Source organism: Polypterus senegalus, chromosome 12 (assembly GCF_016835505.1).
Source record: "Polypterus senegalus isolate Bchr_013 chromosome 12, ASM1683550v1, whole genome shotgun sequence".
Lineage (NCBI taxonomy): Eukaryota > Metazoa > Chordata > Cladistia > Polypteriformes > Polypteridae > Polypterus > Polypterus senegalus.
Window position 1 is genome coordinate 11,779,615 of NC_053165.1, and position 24,663 is coordinate 11,804,277.

The window sequence follows — 24,663 nt, forward strand, 5'->3', positions numbered from 1 at the left end:
AGCGAGGAGCTGAGTGAGGTAGAGGGGGGGCTTTGAAGGTGTGTCACATAATCCACATGTGGAGTCATCCAGTTGTATTCTCGTAACGTGCCAAGCACATTCATTTTCTTTACTAAAACATTGTTAAATGAACCAGCTATTGTGAACTAAAACTCTCTGAAGTATAAGAGCACCCCCATTTAATTGGTCACACTAACAGCCTTACTGATTGGCTACTCTGTTGCTTCACTTGATATCCACAGTGAGCTTTTCCCTAAGAGTAATACAACTAAAGATTTAAAATTGAACAAAAAGGAAAGAAAACATTCTCAGATGCGAGATGCTTCAACAAGCAGAAGGTTGATTCACCCATCCACATTCACCAACTGGCACTAAACAATCCCAAGGTACTCCAGATGTGGATATGAATGTACAGTACAGCATCATTTGTAACAATGGGGGGAGGCAGGTGTACAATTCAAATGCTCGTTCACGTCTGAGTGAGCTCCATTTTAGATCACTTTCTTTTCTGGGTGTGAATTATTTGGGTAGCAATATTTTAGTATTTAATAAAAAAAACAATGGGATGCTGTAGCATATGACTGGATGACTTGATGTATGGATTACACAACATGATCATGGAAAAAAAAATGTAATATTGTTTGCTGCTGTTTAGCATTGGTTACCATACTCATGTTTTCACACAGAACGAAGAGAAAAGTTTAAGGTTAGCCATCACTACAAACTACATTAGGTAAGTAACGTATATGAGTATCATTTTGGGGTGGAGTACCACTTGAAACACTTGCCCCTCAAATTATCCGTATCACCTTGTTTTGTAGTGGTCCAGTTAAAAGATGCATGAACCTTAATTCTTCAAACAGTGGACTTGATAAGAATTAGGCAAAGCAATCCAGCACCATGAGCCAGTCTAAAGAAATGTGTGGCGCAAAACAACAAGGCTCGCTCTTTAATAAGCGGTGGTAGTTGTGGTGCTAATGTGGACTAAACACCCAACAGTGTGCATTAATGGTAATGTTCAGCATTATAGCAGGCCAGATGGAACTTATTACATCACAGCAATTTAGGGGAGTAGTAGTTCGGGTAGAAGGGATGTCTAAAAGTTGTGCATTCTGCAGTTTGTTGCAATGCAGTGCTAATCATGACCACCATTACTGTCATCTGAAAGGTTTTATTTCTTGTCTGTGATGGATAAGGCTGCTCAAAATTGAAAACGCCTCTGACACACACACACGACAATCAATTAGGTTTTAATTCCACTCAAGTTGAGTTGAGAACATTATGTTGTGAATCAGACAATGTGGCCCCTTAATGGTTTAGCCCCTGAACTCAAGTCATGGACTTAAATGAAACTTGACTCCTGACATTTGAGTCCCTAAGCAATTCATTTCAGCTGCCACATTATTGGAGTTGGGAAACCCCTGCAGTTTACATTTATGTGCTCAGCAGATGCTTTTATCCAAAGCGACTTACGAGAAAGTTAGTCAACATAACGGAGTAAACATCAGTCTATGGTAGTGTTTAGTAAGGCATGTTACAAATCAGAGTTAGAAATTGATTATCACAAGCGAGTAGCTCTGAATAAAATGCTTTATATGAAGGGTCTTCTGTGCATGGTCACGTGTAGCTTATTCAGTTTCCTTGATTTTTCTAAACAAAGATGCACTTTTTACTTCATGTGTGTGGTGGTAATTTGACCAATCTGGATGCCTTTTATGACAAATAGCCATTCGCCAACCCTGTGGTTTGTATATTTGAAGTTACTGGATCGAAATATTTGGTGCCTTCAAATGCAGGGATTGCTGCGAGTAGCATAGTGTCTGGTACATGGAGCATCCACAATGGCTAACCCTCTGTCACTTGCCCTTGTGCCATATAACCCTTTTTAAAAATCACAGATGAACCATAAGATACATTTTATTCTTTCCCTTCAAGTCTCTAATGCTGCCTAAGAAAGTATTTACTGGCTGTAGTCAGTGATTGAATGGCAGGGTGTTATCATTTGAAGTGTACGCAATTAAACTCACTCCATTAGATCTGCTTGGAGTTCCAGAAGCCTAAAACGTGAAGTGGATTCATAAAGTATTGAAACCCTTTCACTCTTTGCACGATTCATGTTGTAGATTTAATTTTAAATGGATAAATTTGACATTTTTATCCATCACTCTACATTCAGTAATCAGAATTGACAATGTGAAAACAAGTTCTAAAAATTTTAAAAATCAAATTCTGAAAGATGTCCTTCATGAATGTTCATCCCTTATGTACTTTGGTGGCAATTCCAGCTTTTAGTCTTCTTGGTAAGTCTTTAAAAGCTTTGTATGCCTGGCTTTGTGCAGTTGATCCCATTCTTCCTGGCAGATCCCCTCAAGCTTCATTAGATTGGATGGGAAGGTTCTGTATACTGCCATCTTCGTGTCTCGCCATACATGTTCTATGAGGTTTGAGTCAGTGCTTTGGCTGGGACATTCAAGGACATTTGGCGACTTGTCCCAAAATCACACCAGCATTTTCTTGACTATATCCGTTGGGCCGTTATCCTGCTGATAGGCAACATGTTGCCCAGGTCTGAGGTCGTGTGTACTCTGGAGCAGGTTTCTGCTCATGCTCAGAGTCCTATAAGCACCATCGTGTACCTTTTACTTGAATAGCTTCATCAAATCAGGTGTTAAATGGTAGAAGTTCTGAGACCGTTATCCTTCTGTTCGATTCTCCCATCTCAGAGGACTCTGCAGATCTCTGTTGGTGACCATTGAGTAACTGGGTAGGAAGGGGTTTGGATAGAACCCAGTTTGGTTGGACAAACTGCTCTATTAAGAGCTGTGATTGTTCCAAACTTCTGTTTCTCGATTATTGTGGTCGCTTTGTTTCTGGGAACACTCAAAGCTTTAGAAATTGGTTTTATCCTCTCTCCCTGATCTATGTGGACCTGCATGGTGAGGCAGAGTTTCTTGGACTTCGTGGCTTAGTGTTTTCTCTGTTGTGCTGTGTGCATTGTGGTACCTTCTACACACAGGTACAGGTGTGCCTTTTGTAATCTACATCCAGTCAATTCAGTGTGCCACAGGTGGACAGCACGTTAACACATCTCGGGAAGAATTAAACGAGATGCACTTCAGCACAATGTTGAATGCCACAGCAAAGGGTCACAAGACTTCTAGGAATGAGGGATTTCAGGGATTTTTTTTTTTAAATAAATTTGTGGACATTTTCTGATAACCTGTTTTTCACTTTGTCATTACGGGTTATTGAGTGTAGACTGATGGGCAAAACGGTAAATTTATCCATTTAAAATGTAATCTACAACACATTGAAGCGGTCTGAAGACTTTCTGAATCCACTATATGAGCCTCCATTAATTCCCATATTTTGAATTATGTAAGGACAAAAAACACGAAATTTAAGTCTCTTAGAAGTCCAACCACCCATGCATTGATGAGACAAGAACATGTAGTCAGTGGGATAAACGCTGCATTCAGTGAAAAAAATATGAACAGCATTGATTAACATGGTGACTGGCCGCATGTGTGCCATGAGCATTAGGTGCAGATATTTTCACTGATATTACCAATAACCATTATGGGAGTCTCACTGGTTTGTGTTTTTTTTTTTTTCTTCTCTTGCTTGGAAAGCTTTTTATAAGATGACCATTTTGAGCTGGATGCAGCTTTGGATCATACTGCTGTCTGTCGAGGTTCACTCCTTTGTGTGGGGGGCTGTCCCTCATTAACCTGTGGGCTTTTGCAGCAGTGCAAGTGAACTTGTTGCCCATATGACACTCTTAGAACAGAGCCGTCTGCCAAATGTGCTGAAGAACACTGCCATTCTTTTGCTTTCCTAATTGGGATTTGAACACTTGAACTGTGTTGTCTGAGATGCAGAGCTGCTACGACAGCCTTGAATGTGGATTAGTTATGTAAGAGGCCTTTCACGCCGTCCTAGATAGTGCAGATTTTTTTTTTTTCTCCCCCGCTCTCGAGCAGAGATGTTGTAGGATTAGATGCAAGTTTGAGGTTGACGTTTCTCACTGCCCTTGCACTTTAAGTTTTACAATTTTTTTATAGATGACCAGAATTTACCATACAGAGAGATAATTGACCACTGGTTAGGAATCTAACGTCTAGACTCTATTTTTGACATTCTATAATTGTATATCCATTGGGGTAGCAATTGCAAGAGATCCTGTGATGCAATACCATCAATCACTTCTTTTTATTTTGACATTTAGCAGTATAAAGTATTGTGATTTAATTCTGTGATCTTGATGTTTATTGCTTTGTTTCATTTGAACGAAGTTGAAGTCCTGTCCCTATGGACAAATCAGATCCACATAATCGAATGTTTTTATCAATCTATCTGATCTATTTTTTTATTATTATTATTAAATAGTGGAAATGTACTTTGATGATTTTGGCTTACACCATAGTACAACTGCGAATATTCAGCCATGCTACTTAACACCCAGGTGACGGTGTTGTTTTTAATAAGGATGCTATCTGCTCTTTCTGTTGCTTACAGAGCTTTGTTTCATCTCTCCTGGTCAGGTACAGCAAAAAAAGGGCATTGGAGGACCTTCAGCTTGTGGGCATGTGAATGTGTGGAGCAGTTTGAAGGAAATACAAGAAACCTTAGCAAAGTTTGTAAATTCCAAATTGAGTGTAAATCAGCCTTAAAGAAATACTCCACCCAAAAATATTTTGTGGTTTTCCCTCTCTAATAGTTAGTGATGGCTGAGAACTTTTAATCAGATGTTTTTAATGCAGAACAGAGAGAGATAGCGGAGTCTCTTAAAGCATAGGTGGCAACCAGGTCATCAAAACTGTCCATGAATAAAATCTTGCATTACTCTTGTCGAGTGATCCACATGTCATGTCATCTTAGTTAAAATTACAGTGTAATAAAACCAAAAATAACATTTATTTGTGCATGCAGCCATCCAATGAGTTGCGTTTTGTATTCCAACAAGTGGTATACTGCACACATTTGCAAATCTATACACGATGCAAAAATTAAAGGGAAGAAAAATCACGATACTTGATGTACTGATGATATCACAGCAGAAATTATTGTACTGCTCCGCTGCATCTTCACCCCCAACACCAGTTCCGTCATCTCTAGAAGTTTTTTCATAAGGCTGCTCACAGCGTAAATCAGTTGGGTAATCAAGAATGAGCTCCATATGACTTGCATTTAGACACCCAGTATGTGGACCACTTTTTACACGTGTGCAATTCTGGGAGTTACTGGTAAATTGTAGTGTCAAATCTTTGTAAATTCAATGGAGTTCTGTACGGAGTCTTGATTTAGTGTAATTAATGGCAATTGTCTGTTGGCTTACTTGAGAACAAAGCCAGAACACTGCCAGTTTAGGCACACAATGATGGTGGCATCATGATGCACTAAGGCTTATGCACATACAGACTCGGAACAGTGAAGTGGGACGGCTAACGACAGATTTTTTAAATACGCGAGATGCATTCCGTGAAAGATCAATGAGGAAACTGTTGAGTTCAAATTACTACAGGATACACTCCTGTGCATTTTACTTCTCAGCCAAAATAGTCTTTGCATAGTATTCCGATTGTTTTAGCTCTTTACCTGGCCTGAGACTTGCATCTACGTTGCATTTCTGTCATTTAAGTGAGTGAACTCCTGGGATTTTTAACTTTTAACCTGCCTGCACTTTGAGTATAAAAGAGTGATTCACAGGTCCAGTGTTGATGGGCATGCAAGACAGAGGTAGCTCTAGCATTAGGATTGTGTGGCAAATCGGGCAATATCACTGTTGACCTGGTATGATTCAAAGCTGTATACTAGATTACTTCATGTGGTGGGAATGTATTCATTGTAACCTATAATAGACACACACTGTCTCACTGAGCACTGTATGGTTTACTGCACAGGCACCCTGTTAACTGCCAGTGACAAGATAGCAGCAGAACGCAGTAGATCTTCTGTGTTAATGGAATGAATTGAGTCCTCTACAAGGAGCTCCTCTCTGACAGGTGAACTGCCTACCTCAATGCTGAAGGGCAAAAAAAATAAATACACAAAACATATCGGCACTGCACTGCTGCTCTTTTGTCAGTTGACCTTTTATACAAGAAAATTGAGACATTCAGTCAAAATGGCTTGAAAGCAAAATCCTTTACTCATACATTCAGAGCAGCAGTGCAGGTTTCCATTGATGCCAATCGTAATATGCAAGCAAGAATGTTTATTACTTTGTTTGCTCCTGAATTTGGTAAGCATCAATAAACGATGCTGAAGTGGGCATAAACTAGATAGACAAGACACTATATAAAAGATATGAAAGCTGTATAATAGACATGTAGACTTATTGGGGCCATGGGGGATTTTTTTTTTTTTTAAACAAACACAAATATTTTAATATAACAAACAACCAGCCTCCTCAAATAAACACACAAATTACAAAAAACTTGACTTGGCTGAAGATCAAGCTGTCCCAGTGAGGCATTATAAAGGTGTGTGGCTGTAGGTATGAAGCAGTTTCTTTACACACGTCTGAATTGGTAATCTGTCTAATGTGTTTGATTTTTCTTCAAGTTACCATTTGGTTACAGTGTGTGTATATGTGCAAACTGTAGAAAAAAAATGTAAAAGGAAATACTGGAATTGGCATACATGACCTAGAAAATATCAGTTACAGGCATGACATCCAGAATTTGCACATTGATCCAATCCTGCATCGCATTTTGAGGGTTTGGAGCCTGTGGGGTGACTTCATTGTCTCATGAGCGCTCCAGTATTCTGGTGTTGTAAGAGGACAGACACCTCTGCCAAGTGTGTTTTAGACACAACTCCGTTCACATGCGAGTTGAGAGACCCTTCCATTACCCACAGTTACTGCTTCCATTACTGGCTCCACTTGGGTGGTAGAGTTAGTCCTTAGATACAAAACAAGAAACCCTCTTCCAGAAAGTGTCTGACAAAGCACCTGTTGTACTACAGTTGAATTGTCATTAAACGCATTGTTTGCTTTACCTTCCGGCCTCCACCAGTCCATTCTTTAAAACTTTATAGCAGCACTCAAATGGCATCATCCGGTACAAACACTGTTGTCTGAACCCAGTCGCTCCACACTTATTATTGGCTTTGTGGTGCTAGCTTATTTCTGTGTTCCAATTTTGAGGACAATACCACAGAAGTCCTCTTTTCCAAATTACTCATGACTTGTTCTGTGTCAAACATACCATCAAAGCATCTGGGTTGAGCAATGCAGTGGAGGCATAAAATTCTTGGCTCACTTTGCAGCACAGATCCCGGAGGCTCCCATGCTGACCACCTCTGTCTGCTCCCAGGATCTCATGAATGGTGTGAAACTGTCCCCACTGCCTTTGCCACTTGCGCTTCGATTGTATTAAACACTATTGAAAAATCAGCCCGAATAAGCTGCAGAGCTATGGAATGCTGATGTGCAGAGACACCACCCAACATGCATGAAGTCAAATCCGATATGGACCTTGAGTAAGACATGTAATTATCTACTGGTGGACGACAGAGTGCTGCCTACTTAAACGGGGACCCTGGCAAACTTGCTATTCCCGTCTTGTTCAGTGTCTGGGTGGGAAGGAGAGCTTGGGACCTTAACCTTGCATGCCATCACTGACACTGACACTTTTTTCAGTTTCTTACATGTATGCATGTATATACATTATTTTGCAAACTCTTCGGTGTCCTTGGTCTGCTTTCCTGTACATAAAGGCTTACAGGTGCCGGTCATAAAATTAGAATATCATGACAAAGTTGATTTATTTCAGTAATTCCATTCAAAAAGTTAAACTTGTATATTAGATTCTTTCATTACAAACAAACTGATGTATTTCAAATGTTTATTTAAATTTTGATGATTATAACTGACAACTAGTGAAAGTCCCAAATTCAGTATCTCGGAAAATTAGAATATCCATTAAGACCAATGCAAAAAAGGATTTTTAGAAATGTTGGCCAACTGAAAGGTATGAACATGAAAAGTGAACATGTGCAGCACTCAATATTTAGTTGGGGCTCCTTTGGCCTGGATTACTGCAGCAATGCGCCGTGGCATGGAGTCGATCAGTCTGTGATGCTGCTCCGGTGTTATGAGAGCCCATGTTGCTCTGATAGTGGCCTTCAGCTCTTCTGAATTGTTGGGTCTGGCGTATTGCATCTTCCTCTTCACAATACCCCATAGATTTTCTATGGGGTGAAGTTCAGGCGAGTTTGCTGGCCAATTAAGAACAGGGATACCATGGTCCTTAAACCAGGTACTGGTAGCTTTGGCACTTTGTGCAGGTGCCAGGTCCTGTTGGAAAATGAAATCTGCATCTCCATAAAGTTCGTCAGCAGCAGGAAGCAACACCAGCAGATGGCATGGCACCCCAAACCATCACTGACTGTGTAAACTTTACACTGGACCTCAAGCAACGTGGATTCTGTGCCTCTCCTCTCTTCCTCCAGACTCTGGGACCTTGATTTCCAAAGGAAATGCAAAATGTACTTTCATCAGAGAACATAACTTTGGACCACTCGGCAGCAGTCCAGGCGAGACGCTTCTGACGCTGTCTCTTGTTCAAGAGTGGCTTGACACAAGGTATGCGACAGCTGAAGCCCATGTCTTGCATACGTCTGTGCCTGGTGGTTCCTGAAGCACTGACTCCAGCTGCAGTCCACTCTTTGTGAATCTCCCCCCCAGTTTTGTTTCACAATCCTCTCCAGGGTACAAGCGGTTATCCCTATTGTTTGTACACTTTTTTCTACCACATCTTGTCCTTCCCTTCGCCTCTCTATTAATGTGCTTGGACACAGAGCTCTGTGAACAGCCAGCCTCTTTAGCGATGACCTTTTGTCTTGTCCTCCTTGTGCAAGGTGTCAATGGTTGTCTTTTGGACAACTGTAAAGTCAGCAGTCTTTCCCATGATTGTGTAGCCTACAGAACTCGACTGAGACCCCATTTAAAGGCTTTTGCAGGTGATTAGAGTGTGGCACCAGGTGTCTTCAGTATTGAACCTTTTCACAATATTATAATTTTCTGAGATACTGAATTTGGGACTTTCATTAGTTGTCAGTTATCATCAAAATTAAAAGAAATAAACATTTTGAAATACATCAGTCTGTTTGTAATGAAAGAATCTAATATACACGTTTCACTTTTTGAATGGAATTACTGAAATAAATCAACTTTGTCATGATATTCTAATTTTATGACCAGCACCTGTATACTGCAAGTCCCATTTTAGTGTTGAAGTCAAGTATAAACCAGATTGGGTGCCACAGGTCACAAGTTTAGATGTGCTAGATTAGACACTAACAGAGTTGTGGTGAACCTATTCTACTGGGCTCGGCCTGTGGTGGCCTTGATGCACCTGTAAAGCCTTTGCATAGATTTTTATTTTTTTTTTTCCTTTTTGTATGCTGTGTTTAACATGGCCATTTTTTAACTTAATGAAATCTAAATGATCTTGCTGCTCTCGTTTTCAATTTTACACTTCTAATTGCTCACACTTAAGTTGTATGGTAGCACAACAGCACAGAATGCCTAACAGGACTTTGCCTCTTACCATTTCAGCGTTCATTTTTCTGTCGGCTTACAGAGGATCGGAAGTCTGAAAAGTTTTTTAAAGTGTTCTATGATCGCATGAAGCTGGCTCAACAGGAAATTAAGGCCACGGTCACAGTCAACACTAGTGACCTGGGCAACAAAAAGAAAGACGACGACTCATCTGACAGAGATGTGCCAATTCGGAAGAAAGGTATGTTCTAGGATGTGGGAGTGAGACAACGGTTTTGTGCAGTTTTTGTGAAAAATGTTCTGGCCGGTAATTGCGAGATGGCCTGTGATGCAGTTCTCCTTTCATGGCACCCAAATATGTGCTTTCAGTAAAAGTGGGGGCAACTCCGATGGCTCATGGTCTGAAACTGTTAGCTCCTTTGTGTGTGTGTGTAGATTCAGCGGACGTCTGTAGTGCAGAACAAGTGGACTGTTTCTGATGAGACCTTGATTATAAAATGCTCTAACCATTCTTATTCATGCATCTTTAATTTTCCCAATGGCTCTTGGAATGAGGTTCACAGGAGAACATCTCAAAGTAGGTGTCAAGTCATGCACCATTATGAGTGTCCAGTCCGTTTTAATGTGGATTTTGGGAGTTGGGTGGTTACCACTTGGTTAAAAGAGTTTCAGCATTGGAATACCATGCAGCCACCACATTATACCACCTAATTCTCAGTGCATCTAATGCTGTGCAGTTTGTTGACCTGTTACTTACTCATGTTACAGAATCAAGATGCTTTTGTTTTCCTTTATTCCCATTCTCAGATTTTTAAGGATTAAGTAATATGACTTAATGCCACGTCACATTATAGTGTGTTCCAGCAAACTTCAGTCGCAGAATTTACTTGCATAATCTTAAGAGTGAGGGGCAGTCCTGGTGTGTTTCTTTGACCACCAGTCATATAGTCTCGACCACACGGTAATACCCAAACTATTCCAAAGCAACGTTTGCACTGATTTGTGTTTTTTTGTATCTCACACCCTCATACACCATCATAAGACCATCCCTTATCTTCAATGGAGCGTTCGATCAGAAGAAAATATAAAGCTGGTTTAAAATTAAACATCGCTGAAGTGGTGAAAGAAATTGGTAACTGCATTGCTGCAACAAAATTCGATGCGTCTGAGAAGCTGGTGCAAGATTGGAGGAGCAAGAAGATGTTTATATAAAAATTAAGTCCTTTTTGAACTGATATATAAGTTGGGGTCTGATTTTATGATCAGTTTTTTTTTTTTCGGGTCTCAAGACCCGACTTATACACGAGTATATACGGTATGTAAATTGACATATTTGGGCAAGGAGAGCAGCAACTGAAGTTGTCAAGTATGACATCCCCTCCGATTAGAAGTTGTATAAGGTGACACTAAGGTACAGTGTGTTTAAGATGGCTTCTAAACTTTGAACCCCTTTAGGAGAGAGGTGAAGGGGTGTTCATAGCCAGATTAGACTTCCAGTCCCCATAGATCATGAGGTATCCGTTTTCTTAACCCAGTCATTCTCTTCAGGGTTTCACATTGTTAGGAAAGTTTTGTGTAACTGCTGCAATTCAAGGTCCATCCTGCAAGGGGCACCAGTTGATTGTGCACACATCATATTGATTCCTTTACCTTTCAAAATCATTTTTAAGGCCATCAAGTGATAGGTTTATGATAATAAGTGAGTTTGTAGTAGCGAGTGCCCTGCAGGGGTGACGGTCTTACCTGCTTGTTTACTGGCTCATTTAATTTGTTTGAAATTAGACACATTTTTATTCTCAAACCTATTTAAAGCAATTAGATATCCTATTTCAATTTTTACCTTTCTAGGGTGTTCAAGGGTAAAACTTGCAATTTAAAAAGGAAATTTATTTATTTATTTTAGCTAAAGATTCATCTGTTCAGATAACAGAAGAAGTGAGAGATCAGCTGCTGGAAGCTTCCTCAGCCACCAAGAAAGCCTACAACACTTACCGCAGGGAGGCAGACCCTGAGGAGCACTTTGCATCTGGGGAGTGTCAATCAAGCGTAGGAGACAAGAACAAAGATGATGGGGAGATGAGTGTCATTATAGCGATCATGCAGCCCATCCTGCGATTCCTGCAGCTGCTGTGTGAGAATCACAACCGAGATCTGCAGGTCAGTGCTGTACAATCCAGAATGTCCCTGGATGGTCTTGTTAATTGGTCTCCTAAACTGAGCTTGGCTACTTTTCCTAGTGACAATGAATGTCTCGTTTTAATAATTTTACCTGTAATGATCCTTAACTGAACAGTCCATAATCTTGTGACTACTGGTACTTGACAGATTTTTACTTCTATCTGGATTTCTTAAATATGTGGATGCACATGAACACCATACACTAACAGATGCTGAGTAAGAGTGACGGCAGTGCTTCACCTGCAAGATTCTTATGGTGCCTCCACATGTTATGAATACCAATAAAATAAAACTATAAATCACATCTAAAGGTTAAGGCCGAAGATTATAAATGAGTAGGGTTTATAAGAAAGATACGTAAACCATAAATATTCACTGTAAGCCTTGATCTCTACACAAACCCAACCATGCATCTTTTTGCCCCTACTAATCCAGGGCAATTCTGATGTTCTTCCCCCATCCAGATTCTTATTTAGGTTTCTTTTTGAGCAAATAAAAATACAACATGAAGTTTACCAGGACTCCTTACTGTCCTTGTCAAAGAAAAACATCCGGTGCTGAAATTGTTAAGCAAAAACTACTTGGACATGGGATGGAATTTCTGTCCCAAAAGTCCAAGTGTAATATGTCTTTAGATTTCTAAGATGGACATATGCAAATGTATTCAGTGCTTCTAAAACCGTATTAACCCCTTGGAAGTTTTCACGTTTTATTGTGAATGACAGTGAAATTAATTTGGCTTTTTTTGACCCAAATCAGCAGAGACTCTGTCAAAGTTAAAACCGATCTCTGCAAAGTGGTCTAAATGTAATTAAATATAAATTACGTACTGATCTCATGAGTATTCACCCCTTTAGTACTGTATGGCACCCCGAAATCATGAGTAGGGTCGCCAGTTGGCTTTAGATGTTACAGCATAGGGTCAGTGGGGTTTATCACTTGTCTGAGGTTTCTATTGACTATAGTATAAATGTATATTAATGTGGAAGGGACAAGTTGTGGTGGGTCAGTATGGTGGTCTAACCTACACAATGAAGACACAAACTCCACACAGGTCCATAAAAAGGGGATTTAAAAGCACAACTCAGGATGGAGAAAAGGGAATATCCAGCTCACTGAATATCCAGTTAAATCAATCATGAAAAAATAAAGAGCATGACACAGCAGTAAACCTACAGAGAGCAGGCTGTCCACAAAAATGGAAGATGATGAGTCAGAAAGGCCATCAAGGGACCTGAACTCTGAAGCAGTTACAAGGTACAGCGACTGGGAGTGGAGATTCACACACACAGAGGACATCTCAGCTGGAGTTTGCCAGGAGACAAATGGGAGACTGTCAGCTGGAAGAAGATTCTAAGGTCTGAGACGGAAACTTAGCTGTTTAGCTGTCAGGCTATATGTCATTTTTGTCTTAATCCAAATACTGTGAATTATCAAACACAATGTGAAACATTGGTGGTGGTGTCGTCGTGCTATGGCAATGCTTCTCTGCACTAAGCCCTTAAAGTCTTGTGAGTTAAAGTGAACACTGGAGGAAAACCTGGTGCAGTCTGCCAGAAACATGTGCTTTGGGGAAAGATTTGTGTTCCAGCAAGACGGGGAAATCCAAGCACAAGGCCACAGCTACACAGGAATGGCTTCAAAGCAACAATGTGAATGGCCAAGTCTACGTCCAGGTCTCCATCCAAATGAAAATTTGTGGCTGGATTGGAAAAAGGCTGGTCACTCAAGATCACCATGCAGTCTAACTGAGCTTGAGTATTTTGCAAAGAAGGGGGAAAAAATGGCAGTGTAGAGATGTGTAATGCTGTCAGAAGAGAGATGCCTATGCCTACAGATTCAAGGCTGTCATGGCTGCTAAAGGCAAATACTGACTTGAATGGGTGAATTACTTGGATAATATGTTTTATATTGTGTTGCATATTTTATAATTTGGACAACTTTGTACACAGATCTGTCTTCACGTTGTCTCCTGTTGATTGTCAAAATGATTAAATTCACTGTGATTCAACATTTATACACTAATTTATGCCCAAGTTGAAAAAATTCATACTTAAGGCTGAGAGTTATAGGGAAACAATAGCGTTATGTTCTAGAAATTGTCAGAACCAGCCACAGTAATAAGTCTTTTATTCTATCACAAGTGCTCCTATTGTCTGACGGTTGGAGGGCCCTTTTAAGCTTTGTTTTCATTAGTGCTGTTCCACGTGGCTAATTCTTATGCATTCAGCTCACAAACCAATGATTGCAACCTGCGACCCTCTGGCGGCAACATGGGTTGCAACACACTGGTTGAGAAATGCTAGCTTAGACAACCCACTGGTAAATTGGCGACTGCTACCCACAACCCAATGTGGCATAACAGTCGATGAGAACCATAGCCTTACATGGACCCAGCATGCGGACACAGACTTGAAAGATCAGTTGGTGCTACAGAGTCTGTACTGTTAGTTAGCGTGTCCTACTGGTGACGCACACCAGACCCACAGAGCCTCAGTTTTGACATTAAGCCAAGTGCCCATCCTAAATGAAGCTGTAAGCTGGCACATGACTCTAACTGTATGACAAAATTGTGAGAACATCCAAAGGTGGGGAGTACTTTTTTTATAAGCATTGTAGATCTACTCCTTCAGACTTTCAGGATGGAAAAGCTGTGTCAGGTGTAGCACCTTGAATTGGAATATTCTGAAATCGGCTCATTAGATCTACATTTGCTTTTGAGAATCTAAAATGTAATTTCATGTGGAATGTTTCTCCGTAGTAGTGGTCTTCTCTACATGGTAAGGGACTGGGATGGGGTTCAAAATGTTTCTCTTGTTTGACTAAAGCTTTTCTTCCTTACTTGCACCACTCATTTACTATTCATGAAGATTACTGTATTCTTTTGTTGCAAATAGGTGGTGGTTTTCTTTTTCTCTCTTCCTTAGAATTTTCTCAGATGTCAGAATAACAAAACCAATTATAACCTGGTATGTGAGACTCTACAGTTCCTGGACTGTATTTGTGGAAGCACTACTGGAGGCTTGGGTCTACTTGGTCTATACATCAATGAGAAGAATGTGGCACTTATCAACCAGACCCTTGAGAGCTTGACAGAGTACTGCCAGGGGCCCTGTCATGAGAACCAGGTGTGTACTTAACCAAGCCTTTTCAATTTTCCTTGTGTGTAGTCTTAACTTCCAGTCTAAACAAATGGCTTTCCTTAGCTGAACAGACCTCCTCTTCTGATGGGTGGGTGGCCACAAATTAAACTGCGTGTATCCATCCACCTTCAGATGGTTCTGTTCACAGTTCAATTCTGGACCAATCACTGGCTCCTTTGGAAGTCCCCCTAAAATGAAACGGTTACGTGCAGATTTCCTTCTGTTTTATGAATACTAACTAATATGTAAGTGAATCCTACAACAAGAATGCTTGGTTGGTTCAGCTAACTGCATGGAACTGCAAATAATTGAAGGGGTTTTAGCTGCAGACTGCTGGGGCTTTGTGATTCAGGCGCTGTGTTGATCAGCTGTACAAAGAGCACGTCTGTCACATGATCTACACCTTTGAAACCTCTGAGAAGGTTCTAGCAAAAACCTGCAGCACCACATGACAGTGTTGCTACCCAAGTGACAGTTCTACCAAAAGAAAAGCCTGCTTGATAGTCGTCATTACTCACGAGTAAGATAACCTTCCTATGACCCCAATCTTAAGCAGAGCGTAAGGATGTTTTAGGATAACAAAGCGTGGGATATGCCTTGAAATGGGTGTGTTGAGAAACACCCAAATAACTAGGTAGGTGTATTGTGTAACATCATTGATATTCTATAATGAACATCCTTGGGTAGGTGTAGTTTGATTGGTTCCTCAATGGCACAGAGCACTGGCTGTCTGCAGCTTGACCTTAGGATATGAACATTTTTAGGACACCCCTAGTTCATTTTGAAAGAGGCAGTTTTATTTTTTCACGACCAACTCCAACAGTGAAGGTCTTTGCAATTAAAAACAAAGAAAACTGAATTATAGTTCATTACAGTAGAGTTTTTGTTAACTTATTTTTTGTAAAAGAAAGGTTACTCCTGGTTTGTAACTGCTGTGTCTTAAGTTGGTGAAATGAGCTGTTTGGAGCATTTAGTGAAAGGCCCTATAAAAAGGCTGATCATTCCTGTCAAGTTTCGGGTGGGCTTTTCTTTTATTGATTTTTTTGTGTATATTTGTTTCAGAACTGCATTGCAACTCATGAATCCAATGGCATTGACATCATTATTGCCCTCATTCTTAATGATATCAATCCCCTGGGAAAGAAGAGAATGGACCTGGTGCTGGAGCTCAAGGCAAGTCTAGTGTCTGTATGGTGGTGGGTTTAAGGCAGGTCAGTGGTCTTTCTGCTAAGCTGTGACCTTTAGTTTTACATTTGAATGGAACTGAGTTATTACTCTGACACACTGGTAAACTTCAAACAGTTAACTTATCATTAATCAATAAATATAGAGCCAGGTATGTCTGCTTTAAGAGGTGGCAGTTCAATTTTAGTTCTGTGAATGAAAGCCACCCAAGGTACAGAAAGGCTTATCCTGTTCCTGGCTACATAAACTTCACAATGTTTGCATTGGTAGATATTAGTCCTCATCCCTAGGTTAGATTTCTTTATCTCGGTACACTTCAAGTACATCATTCTTGGTCTTTACATTCTGTCCAGGGTGATGTCTGGGGTAAACAGATGTGCTGTTTATCCAGAAAAATGAAATCTGTTGGAGCCGCTAGCTCACTGACTCAGTCCAAGAATAGGATTACTGTCTCCATTGGACCAGTGCCGTCTGTTAGAAAATGAAGCTGTACAAAAGTTGACCCTTTTGCTTCTTGCCGTCCTTGCAGTTAAGGTAGTAGAGACCATAATGGCCACTGCTGATCATACCTTGCTAAACCTTTCACATGTTACTTGTTCATATAAAACTACAGCAACGGGCACTTGTGTGGCCTTTTATGTTAATGTGTTTTTCTTCCAGTTCCCTAGAAAGAAAAAAATCTTCAAACTATAAGGTTTTGACATCACTCTTGTTGTCTTTTAATAAATGCACATCTTTTGGCTAATTTTAAGTTTGACCAAAGGCGAAGGTGGATTTGAAGGTAGCAGCAGGATCAGAATGCCAGAATGTCAGGCTAGGGATGTATGTGTTTGTGTGTCCCACCCCATGTTGTGGATGAGATTTCATCTTGGACTATCACTTAAGTCCACACTGGTGCCTTCAGTAGGCCTTGTGTCATTCCCACAGTGAGACCGGCTTTGTCACCATGTAGCCCTGGATAACACAAACTAGACAGGTGAATGTATAGACTAAAACGGTCTAACATGTAGAGTTTTTTTTTTTTGGTTTGGGGATTGGCTCCCCTTAATCAACTTTCTGTTTCACTGCTCCTTTGCTGTTTAGCCCCATTTTCTAGTGGCTTCTGGGGGTGTCTTCCGCTTATAAGTCATTGTATTTTCGTGCATTATGGTCTCTTTCCCTACTTTCATTTCCCACAGTGGAACCCCCCAAACTACAGAGCACTTGTTCTGGCCTGTTGGAAGTCTTATTACCGAGTAATGTTTAAAAGTGTTGAAACCTTGCATGCTAATTTTAGACTTGTTTCTTATCAGAACAATGCCTCAAAACTGCTGCTAGCAATCATGGAGAGCCGGCATGACAGTGAAAACGCAGAGAGGATTCTTTACAACATGCGACCAAAGGAACTGGTAAGTTACCTGGCAGGCTGGCACTAAGTGGAACTTGAATCTCCTTCCATTGTTGTTCTGTTCCACTTCACTTTGCCGTTTTTCAGTTTCTCATACTGTTGTGGTTGTCGGCTCCTGTTTAACAGTTCCTCTGTTTCTTAGAGTTGGAAGTTCATGAACCTGGTGCTTTGTAACTTGCTTTTGCAATGCACCTCAAAAAGACCATTGAGACAAGTTTTTACTGTTGTGTAGTTGAAGATTGCCAAATGATGGCAATGGATGCAGGCTTATATTACAACCCAAAAACCAAACCTTGGGCCCTGTCTTGGGTTATGTCCATACTACTATGTTTTCATTTCAAAAATGAAGGTTTGTTTTTAAAAAAAAAAATCCCTGTCCACACTAGCATTTTCATAATTACACTAAAACAGAAAACTCGCATGATATGCCCAGTGTAGCAGAACAGATATGTCATACATCAAAGGAAAAAAAATCTTGATGGCATGATGATGCTGCCAGCCACGGGATTTATAGTATCTCAAAACTGTAGCAATTGGTAAATTTGCATTTTGCACACATGTTGCATTCAAGTGCAATTTAGATGTACAGTATATAGTTAAGCAAAATGGCAATTGCTGTAGAAAGCAACTCCACTTTATCCACAATGCTGGAATGTGATTTTAATCCATGAAAGGTGCCAATAAGGGAATGAGCACAGTCTAGTCCGTGAAGGGTTAAATAATGAGCATGGACAGATGAGCCCGAGTGCAGTTACCGTCGGCGTTTTCAAAACTCTCCATTTTCACACTGCAAGGCTCGGCCAACATTTTCAGAAATATAGAGAGCTGGAGAGAGAGCTTTCAAGAGTTTTCAGGGTAGTGAGTCGAAAAGGCAAAATCAGACGTGTTTTTAAAAGAGAACCTAGAGTGGCTGTAGCCATACACTGTGTGGAGTGGCAGCTGTCTTATGTGACCGGCTTAAGAGTTTTCTGCTCCTTTGTCCCGTGGGCCCTCTGTCTGTAATTCCACAGCACATAAGGACATGTGTAGACTACACACAGCACATGGGACCGGATTACATTAGCTGTCTTTGAAATTTCCACAATTTTATGAATGGTGGTTAATATTGAGCTCTTGTGTGCCATTACTGAAATATCCAAAACCTTGCAGTTTGATTCCTGTTTGTAGGCAGGAAGGTGAAGGCGTTGGAGAAATTGCTACGTGTTTTGCTACTACTCTTGCTGTTCTTGAAATGAGAATATGAAGATGGGCTTCTTTGGGCTGCTTTTGTTGGGGGTCGCCACAGCAGATCACCTTCTTCCATATCTTCCTGTCCTCTCCATCTTGTTCTGTTACACCCATCACCTGCATGTCCTCTCTCACCACATCCATAAACCTTCTCTTAGGCCTTCCTCTTCTCCTCTTGTCTGGCAGCTCTTTCCTTAGCACCCTTCTCCCATTATACCCCTCATCTCTCCTCTGCACTCGTCCAAAACAACGCAATCTCGCCTCTCTGACTTTGTCTCCAAACCGTCCAACCTGAGCTGACCCTCTAATGTCCTCATTTCTAATCCTGCCCATCCTCGTCACACCCAGTGCAAATCTTAGCACCTTTAACTCTGCCACCTCCAGCTCTGTCTCCTGCTCTCTGGTCTGTGCCACCGTCTCCAACCCATATAACATAGCTGGTGTCACTACCGTCCTGTAGACCTTCCCTTTCACTCTTGCAGATACCCGTCTGTTACAAATTACTCCTGACACTCTTCTCCACCCTGCCCTGCACTCTTTTTCACTTCTTTTCCGCAATCCCCAAATGGGCATAATTCCTTATAATTTGGAAGTTGCTGTCTGTGAGAGTATCAACTGTATACAGTTTTAAAACTTATGTGAAAATGTTCACACTTCAAAACTGTTCTGGGAAACAAAGGATGGCAGCTGGAGAATAGTTGACTCCAGATGTATTTTCACTTTCAGTTATTTTACAGGTTGGCAGTTATGAATGTGTGGATAAGCATAACTCACAATTACCGGGCAACTCCAGTAGTGCCTTTGGACAAACGCACAGAATTAAATGGATAGTCTAGCTCGGCTCAACATGTTTTGGACAGAGTCTGGGTACAAACAGTGAATATGGCCTGTTTGAAATGATACATTGTGAATGGCCAAGACACTGTAGACAACACGGAAAGGATCAACTCCCCAGACAGCTGAAAACTCAGATTTTAATTTTACATTTTATCCTTAAAGATGCAAGATTTGACACGTGAGCTCATTTTAATGCTATAAAGCTGATCTCCCCTTCAGAGTCCTGCTCCTGTAATCCACTGACCAACTTCCTTCACTTTTCTCCAGCTGATATTTTGGTGACGTGCGTGTCTGGTGCTCTCTTGCCATTTTGTGAAGGTGGTCCCGCTGCAGGAAGCCTCTAGTTCAGATCTGCCTCCTTGTGTGCGTCAATGTCTGCAGTTCATCTAGCACTGCAGCACTTGACACAGCTGCTGCCTCAAGTGGGAGGCTGATTTCGGCTCACTTTGAAGTGTGCTTGATTAACAACTTGAAAGCAGCAGCTGACTAAGTGTACTTTAGGAGCCCAGTCCAGCTGGTATGATAGGTATGGCTAACCGTCTGTTCTGTTTCAACTCTGTCTTTAGAATTGAGTAGGGTCTAATGTTGAGTGGCTCTGCGCTTAGCCCAATATAGTCTCACAGAGCCGGACATGTTTAAAAAGAGGAAAAAAAAAAAAAAAACGAGTGAATTTGGTTTCAAAGTGGATGGAAACAATTAAACTGTTGAGAGTATCTCAATTCTAAACCAATCCAACAACTCATGAAGGCAGAGCTCAGAGCAGCGTTGGGATTTAAACAGAGTTACGGTGAGCTTGTTGACCTGATCTGACAGACCTCAAACCTGTGGTCATGATGGATACACCAATGGCTGAAAAGTCTTCTACAAGACCTCTCTTAAATACAAACATGGAGAACACGTTTGCTTAAAAGTAAACTTAACCAGTTGCAAAGGTGAAACCTTTCTGTAAAAGCAGATTATACTTTGTCATTTAAAGACATCACTGGGCTACTGGTAAAAGTGAACTGCTGCTGCTGGTGTCTGTCGCTCTGTTACGATGACACCACCGCTGTCCCTGTAAGGCTGAAAGAAATGTTTGTGAAATTTGACCTGTGAAATACTCATTTAAACTAAACACTGTGACTCGCATCCTATCTGGGGGTCTTTCCTGCTGTGTGCCCAGTGACTGCTGGGATAGGCTCCAGCTTCTCTGCCACCTTGCACTGATTTAAGTGGGTTAAGATGATGGATGGATAGATAGATGGATGGACTAAATGGTGGGCTGTCGCACCAAGTTAAAAGGAGGTGAAAAACGGGAGTTTCAGTCCTCTGTTCACCCAAAACAGTAAATGTGCCAATCAACTACAGCAGAACCACAGACCAGGTACACAACACCCAATGCCTCTCTGCATGACTAAACGATTATCTAAAGGAAAGTTACCATTACTGTCCAACTGGAAGTGCTAACCTGCCATACCTGAATATGGCAGCAGCATGTGTACAGATAGATATTGACGATCGCGCTTCTCTAAATGCTATTTGCTGCTGCTGTTCTGTGTAATGATGCAATCACAATAACATCGATTTAATATAAATTGTTCATTAACTTCAGGTACAGCTTTTGAATTGATAACAGCATTTTTTTTCCTGTCTTTCCATAGATATTCTGCATAATTATCAAATACATTAGTAGAAGTGGTACAATGCAACCCCAGTGTTTTTAAAGTGCGCAGATAAAAGAAAATTGGGGGTAAAGTTTTAAGAAGGCACCCTATAGGTGGAGGCTTTTCAACAATGGATTTTGCTGCTGTTAACTACAAACTTTTTATTGCGTTCTCCCAAGATGCGTGCTCTCGTTTTGAGAGTCACTTCTAGCTCCAGAAGACCAAGTCCAGCATGGAGAAATGGACTAAGATTCTACTAAACTCTAAGTCAGTCAATCAATCGTTATGGTACCTCGTGTGCTGGCTTGTCTTCTCTCTCTCTCTCATCTCTGCTTATTCATAATCCTGACTTCATATTTTAGGAAGACATAACCCAAGCTAATTTACACCCTCATCCCCTGTGCCCAGGTGGAGGTAATAAAGAAAGCCTACCTGCAAGGTGAAGTGGAGTATGAGGACAGTGAAGACAAAGAGAATGGGGAGGACCATGCTGCATCACCCAGGAATGTCGGGCACAACATTTACATTCTAGCACATCAGGTATGCTCTGCGTCTCCTTAAGTCACGAGAGTGCCACACATGGAGGTACACATGATAACATTTGGAGGTTGTGAAGAGTGTGTGATCCATGGGAGTGGTGCTCTGGAGCAAGCAGTTACTGGGGATTAATGCACTACTGTGTGTGGTTTTTTTTTTTTTGTTCAGTTGGCCCGTCACAATAAGGAGCTTCAGCATATATTGAAGCCGGGAGGACACAACGGAGAAGGGGATGAAGCCCTGGAGTTCTATGCAAAGCATACGGCTCAGATTGAGGTTAGTGGGGTTACGAGGGGAGGGTCCAGTTCTGGATAATGACCACCTTAAAATAGGACTTCAGTGTGACACCTAGAGGACCCTCTTATCCTCTTGTAGTTCTCATAACCCCCTCTACCTGGTAAGAAACTTTGCTCCTAAACAAGAATCTGGAGCCCTGCCTATCTGTATTCTGTATCAGTCGCTACTTATGCAATATGCACATCAAAAGTAGTCCTTGGGAATAATTACCACTGAACAGGTGATCGCCATACTTGATGTGTTTTTATAGCCAAATGTTGCATCTATCTTTTTCCATGATACACTTAGTATCTTCAGCCAGACATTAGTATTATTTAGGTAATGCTAGTTCTCTGCATAAATCACAAAATGATCATCTACATCAGTCTAATGCATAGTATGACATTACATTTTGCTGTTTACCATAAAGGACATTATACAATTGATTTAATGTTTCTAAATGTATTCACTGGCCATGTGGTGTGTGTTTATTGTATTTAGCTGATGTCTTCATCCAAGGCAACATAACATCCGAGATGCAACTGGTTACATTTCTTTTGGTTTTCCAATCATAGTATAGGCAGTTGAAGTGAGGAGTTAATTTTCAAACTGTCAATAGTGGGGTTTGAATTTGCAGCCTGAGTTTCATGTCCAAAGTCTTAACCACTCTGCTTCCATGCCTCAAAACTGTCAGTTTAATATGGTCACTAAAGTGGTCCGGTATGAGTTCTGTTTTGTAGGGGGGCCCTGTGCTCCCTGAAGCATTGTTCTGTTTTGTACAGGTTACAGAAGAGCAAAACTACTGAATCTTGCAGGAGAATGTTTATCTTAACTTTTTAAAGCTGATTTAGCTTCACGAAACAAAAGGCACCGAGGAACAGGAAGGCAGCACATAATCTCTAATCCAACAGCGAAAAGAACATGGGAGTCTTGATAGAAATGCACCATATGGCCAAAATATCCAGATCATTCAGACGAGGTCTTTCATTGTTAACAAGTAATAAAATCAAGCACATGGCTATGCAGTCTCCATTGTCAAACATTGGTAGTACAGTAGAGTGGGGTTGTACTGAAGAGTTAGGTTGCTGTCAGAAATTTCATGAAAATGCCATTACTGTGCAGTGGCTGCATCTAAGAGCAGCAGCTCGTCCAAGTAATGGCAGCCTATGTAAACTCACTGTTTATGTCCTTGGTCTTGGAATGGGATGTCCAACAAGTTTACATAGTCACAATAGTCAGGTGTCCAGAAACGTTTGTCCATATAGTGTAGTAAACTGGGCATCTCCAGCATGATAATGAAACTGAATGCCACAGTGATGCATATTTGAACTAAGAGAATGACCCAATACCAAACCTTGTGGCACAGCATGGGTAAAATGTGAATGGTGAGAGCTGGGTCTAGAACAAACTGAAATCTTTTAGTTAAGTAGGCTGGGACCCATGACTGAGCAATACCAGTTATCCCCAAAGACAATAGGTGTTCCAGCAGAAGTGTATGTTTTTAGTAGTCCGGCATCAGCAGTTTGAAGCATAAACTGTAATCCGGCCAGTGGAAGCAAATCAACCAATTGAATTTTAGTGTGTTCACCGTGGCAGTTATACAGCAGTGTTGTGAAATAGGGTGGAAAGAGACATGGAGCAATCGGTCAGATAAACCTCACAGATCTGAATAGTTTCTATGCACTTGATCTGTCAGTCTTGATGCCCACACCAAAGCCCAATAGCAGTTTACAGTTCGGACATCAGCAGGTCTCCAAATGGGTATGGGAGGCTGCAGATGTGTGGAGTCTTGATGTAAAGTGAAGTGCACTTAACAACCATCCTGACACTACAAGCAATAACAAGGGAATGTTCAAATAAGTGGTAAAACAAACTCCTTAGAAAACCAGTAATAAAGAAATAGAAGTAATAACAGATCGACAAAGAACAAAGTTGAAGTGGCAGACATTCATTCTCATAGCCAAACTGGACAGTTGAAATGCTAAGACATTTTTCTTTTGACTGAATGCTCTTATGCTCATGAATGCAAGCTAAATATATAGTATGTAAACATATATTTAAAAAAAGAAGTCAAGCGTGTCCGCTTAATCGTTGAAAGTACGACTCAAAATGAATTATTAATTTATTAATACTCCCTTCATAAGTGAGGGTTGCAGTGAACTGGCATCTCATTAAAGGCTGATCACTGCTCTGCTTTGTGCCAAGTGCTAGTGGGACAGATAGTGGGTTCAAGCTACCCTGTAATGTGAAAAACTGATCCCGAAAATGAATTGAAAGGTTTGCTCCAACCTGCTGACCTCTGCTAAGAGTAGGTGAGGTCTTGAGTTTTGTTCTCAAAGCATGGGACTGCAGGCTTTCCCACAACCTCCGCATTGCCAGACATTTAGCTAATTAAATTTAAATTCACTCCCTGACCTCTCGTTCCCGTGATCCAGGGGCTGGCGGTCATGTGCGCTATTAAGGGAGTGATTTCCTCCCATCAGGATGTGTGTGAAGTTTCTTTTGACCGCATGCCCTCAGATCAACAGACCATGTCGCACCATTACAGATTACCAGGAGTAGTGATGATTGTTTTAAGCTGTTTAGAGGATCTGAACTGGTGTTAACACTGAGAGAAGTCACTTGAGGGGCAGCCCTACACCCCTCCTGTTAGATTTATTAACAGTTACAGATCCATTTGATCTTTCTTTGATTATTTCCATTCTACTGCAGGTCCTTTCCTTTTGATTGCTCCCCTTA

General features: G+C 41.0%; 1 protein-coding gene across 1 annotated transcript in view; it reads left to right on the plus strand.

Moving 5' to 3' along the window:
* Positions 1-24,663, plus strand: part of LOC120540180 (inositol 1,4,5-trisphosphate receptor type 1-like) — a 73,770-nt gene that overhangs the window by 17,081 nt on the left and 32,026 nt on the right. The window contains exons 5-11 of the mRNA XM_039770733.1: positions 9,569-9,752; positions 11,415-11,668; positions 14,617-14,817; positions 15,895-16,005; positions 17,310-17,405; positions 21,520-21,651; positions 21,817-21,924. Coding sequence (XP_039626667.1) covers positions 9,569-9,752; positions 11,415-11,668; positions 14,617-14,817; positions 15,895-16,005; positions 17,310-17,405; positions 21,520-21,651; positions 21,817-21,924 — 1,086 coding nt within the window. The remainder of the gene's footprint in view (positions 1-9,568; positions 9,753-11,414; positions 11,669-14,616; positions 14,818-15,894; positions 16,006-17,309; positions 17,406-21,519; positions 21,652-21,816; positions 21,925-24,663) is intronic.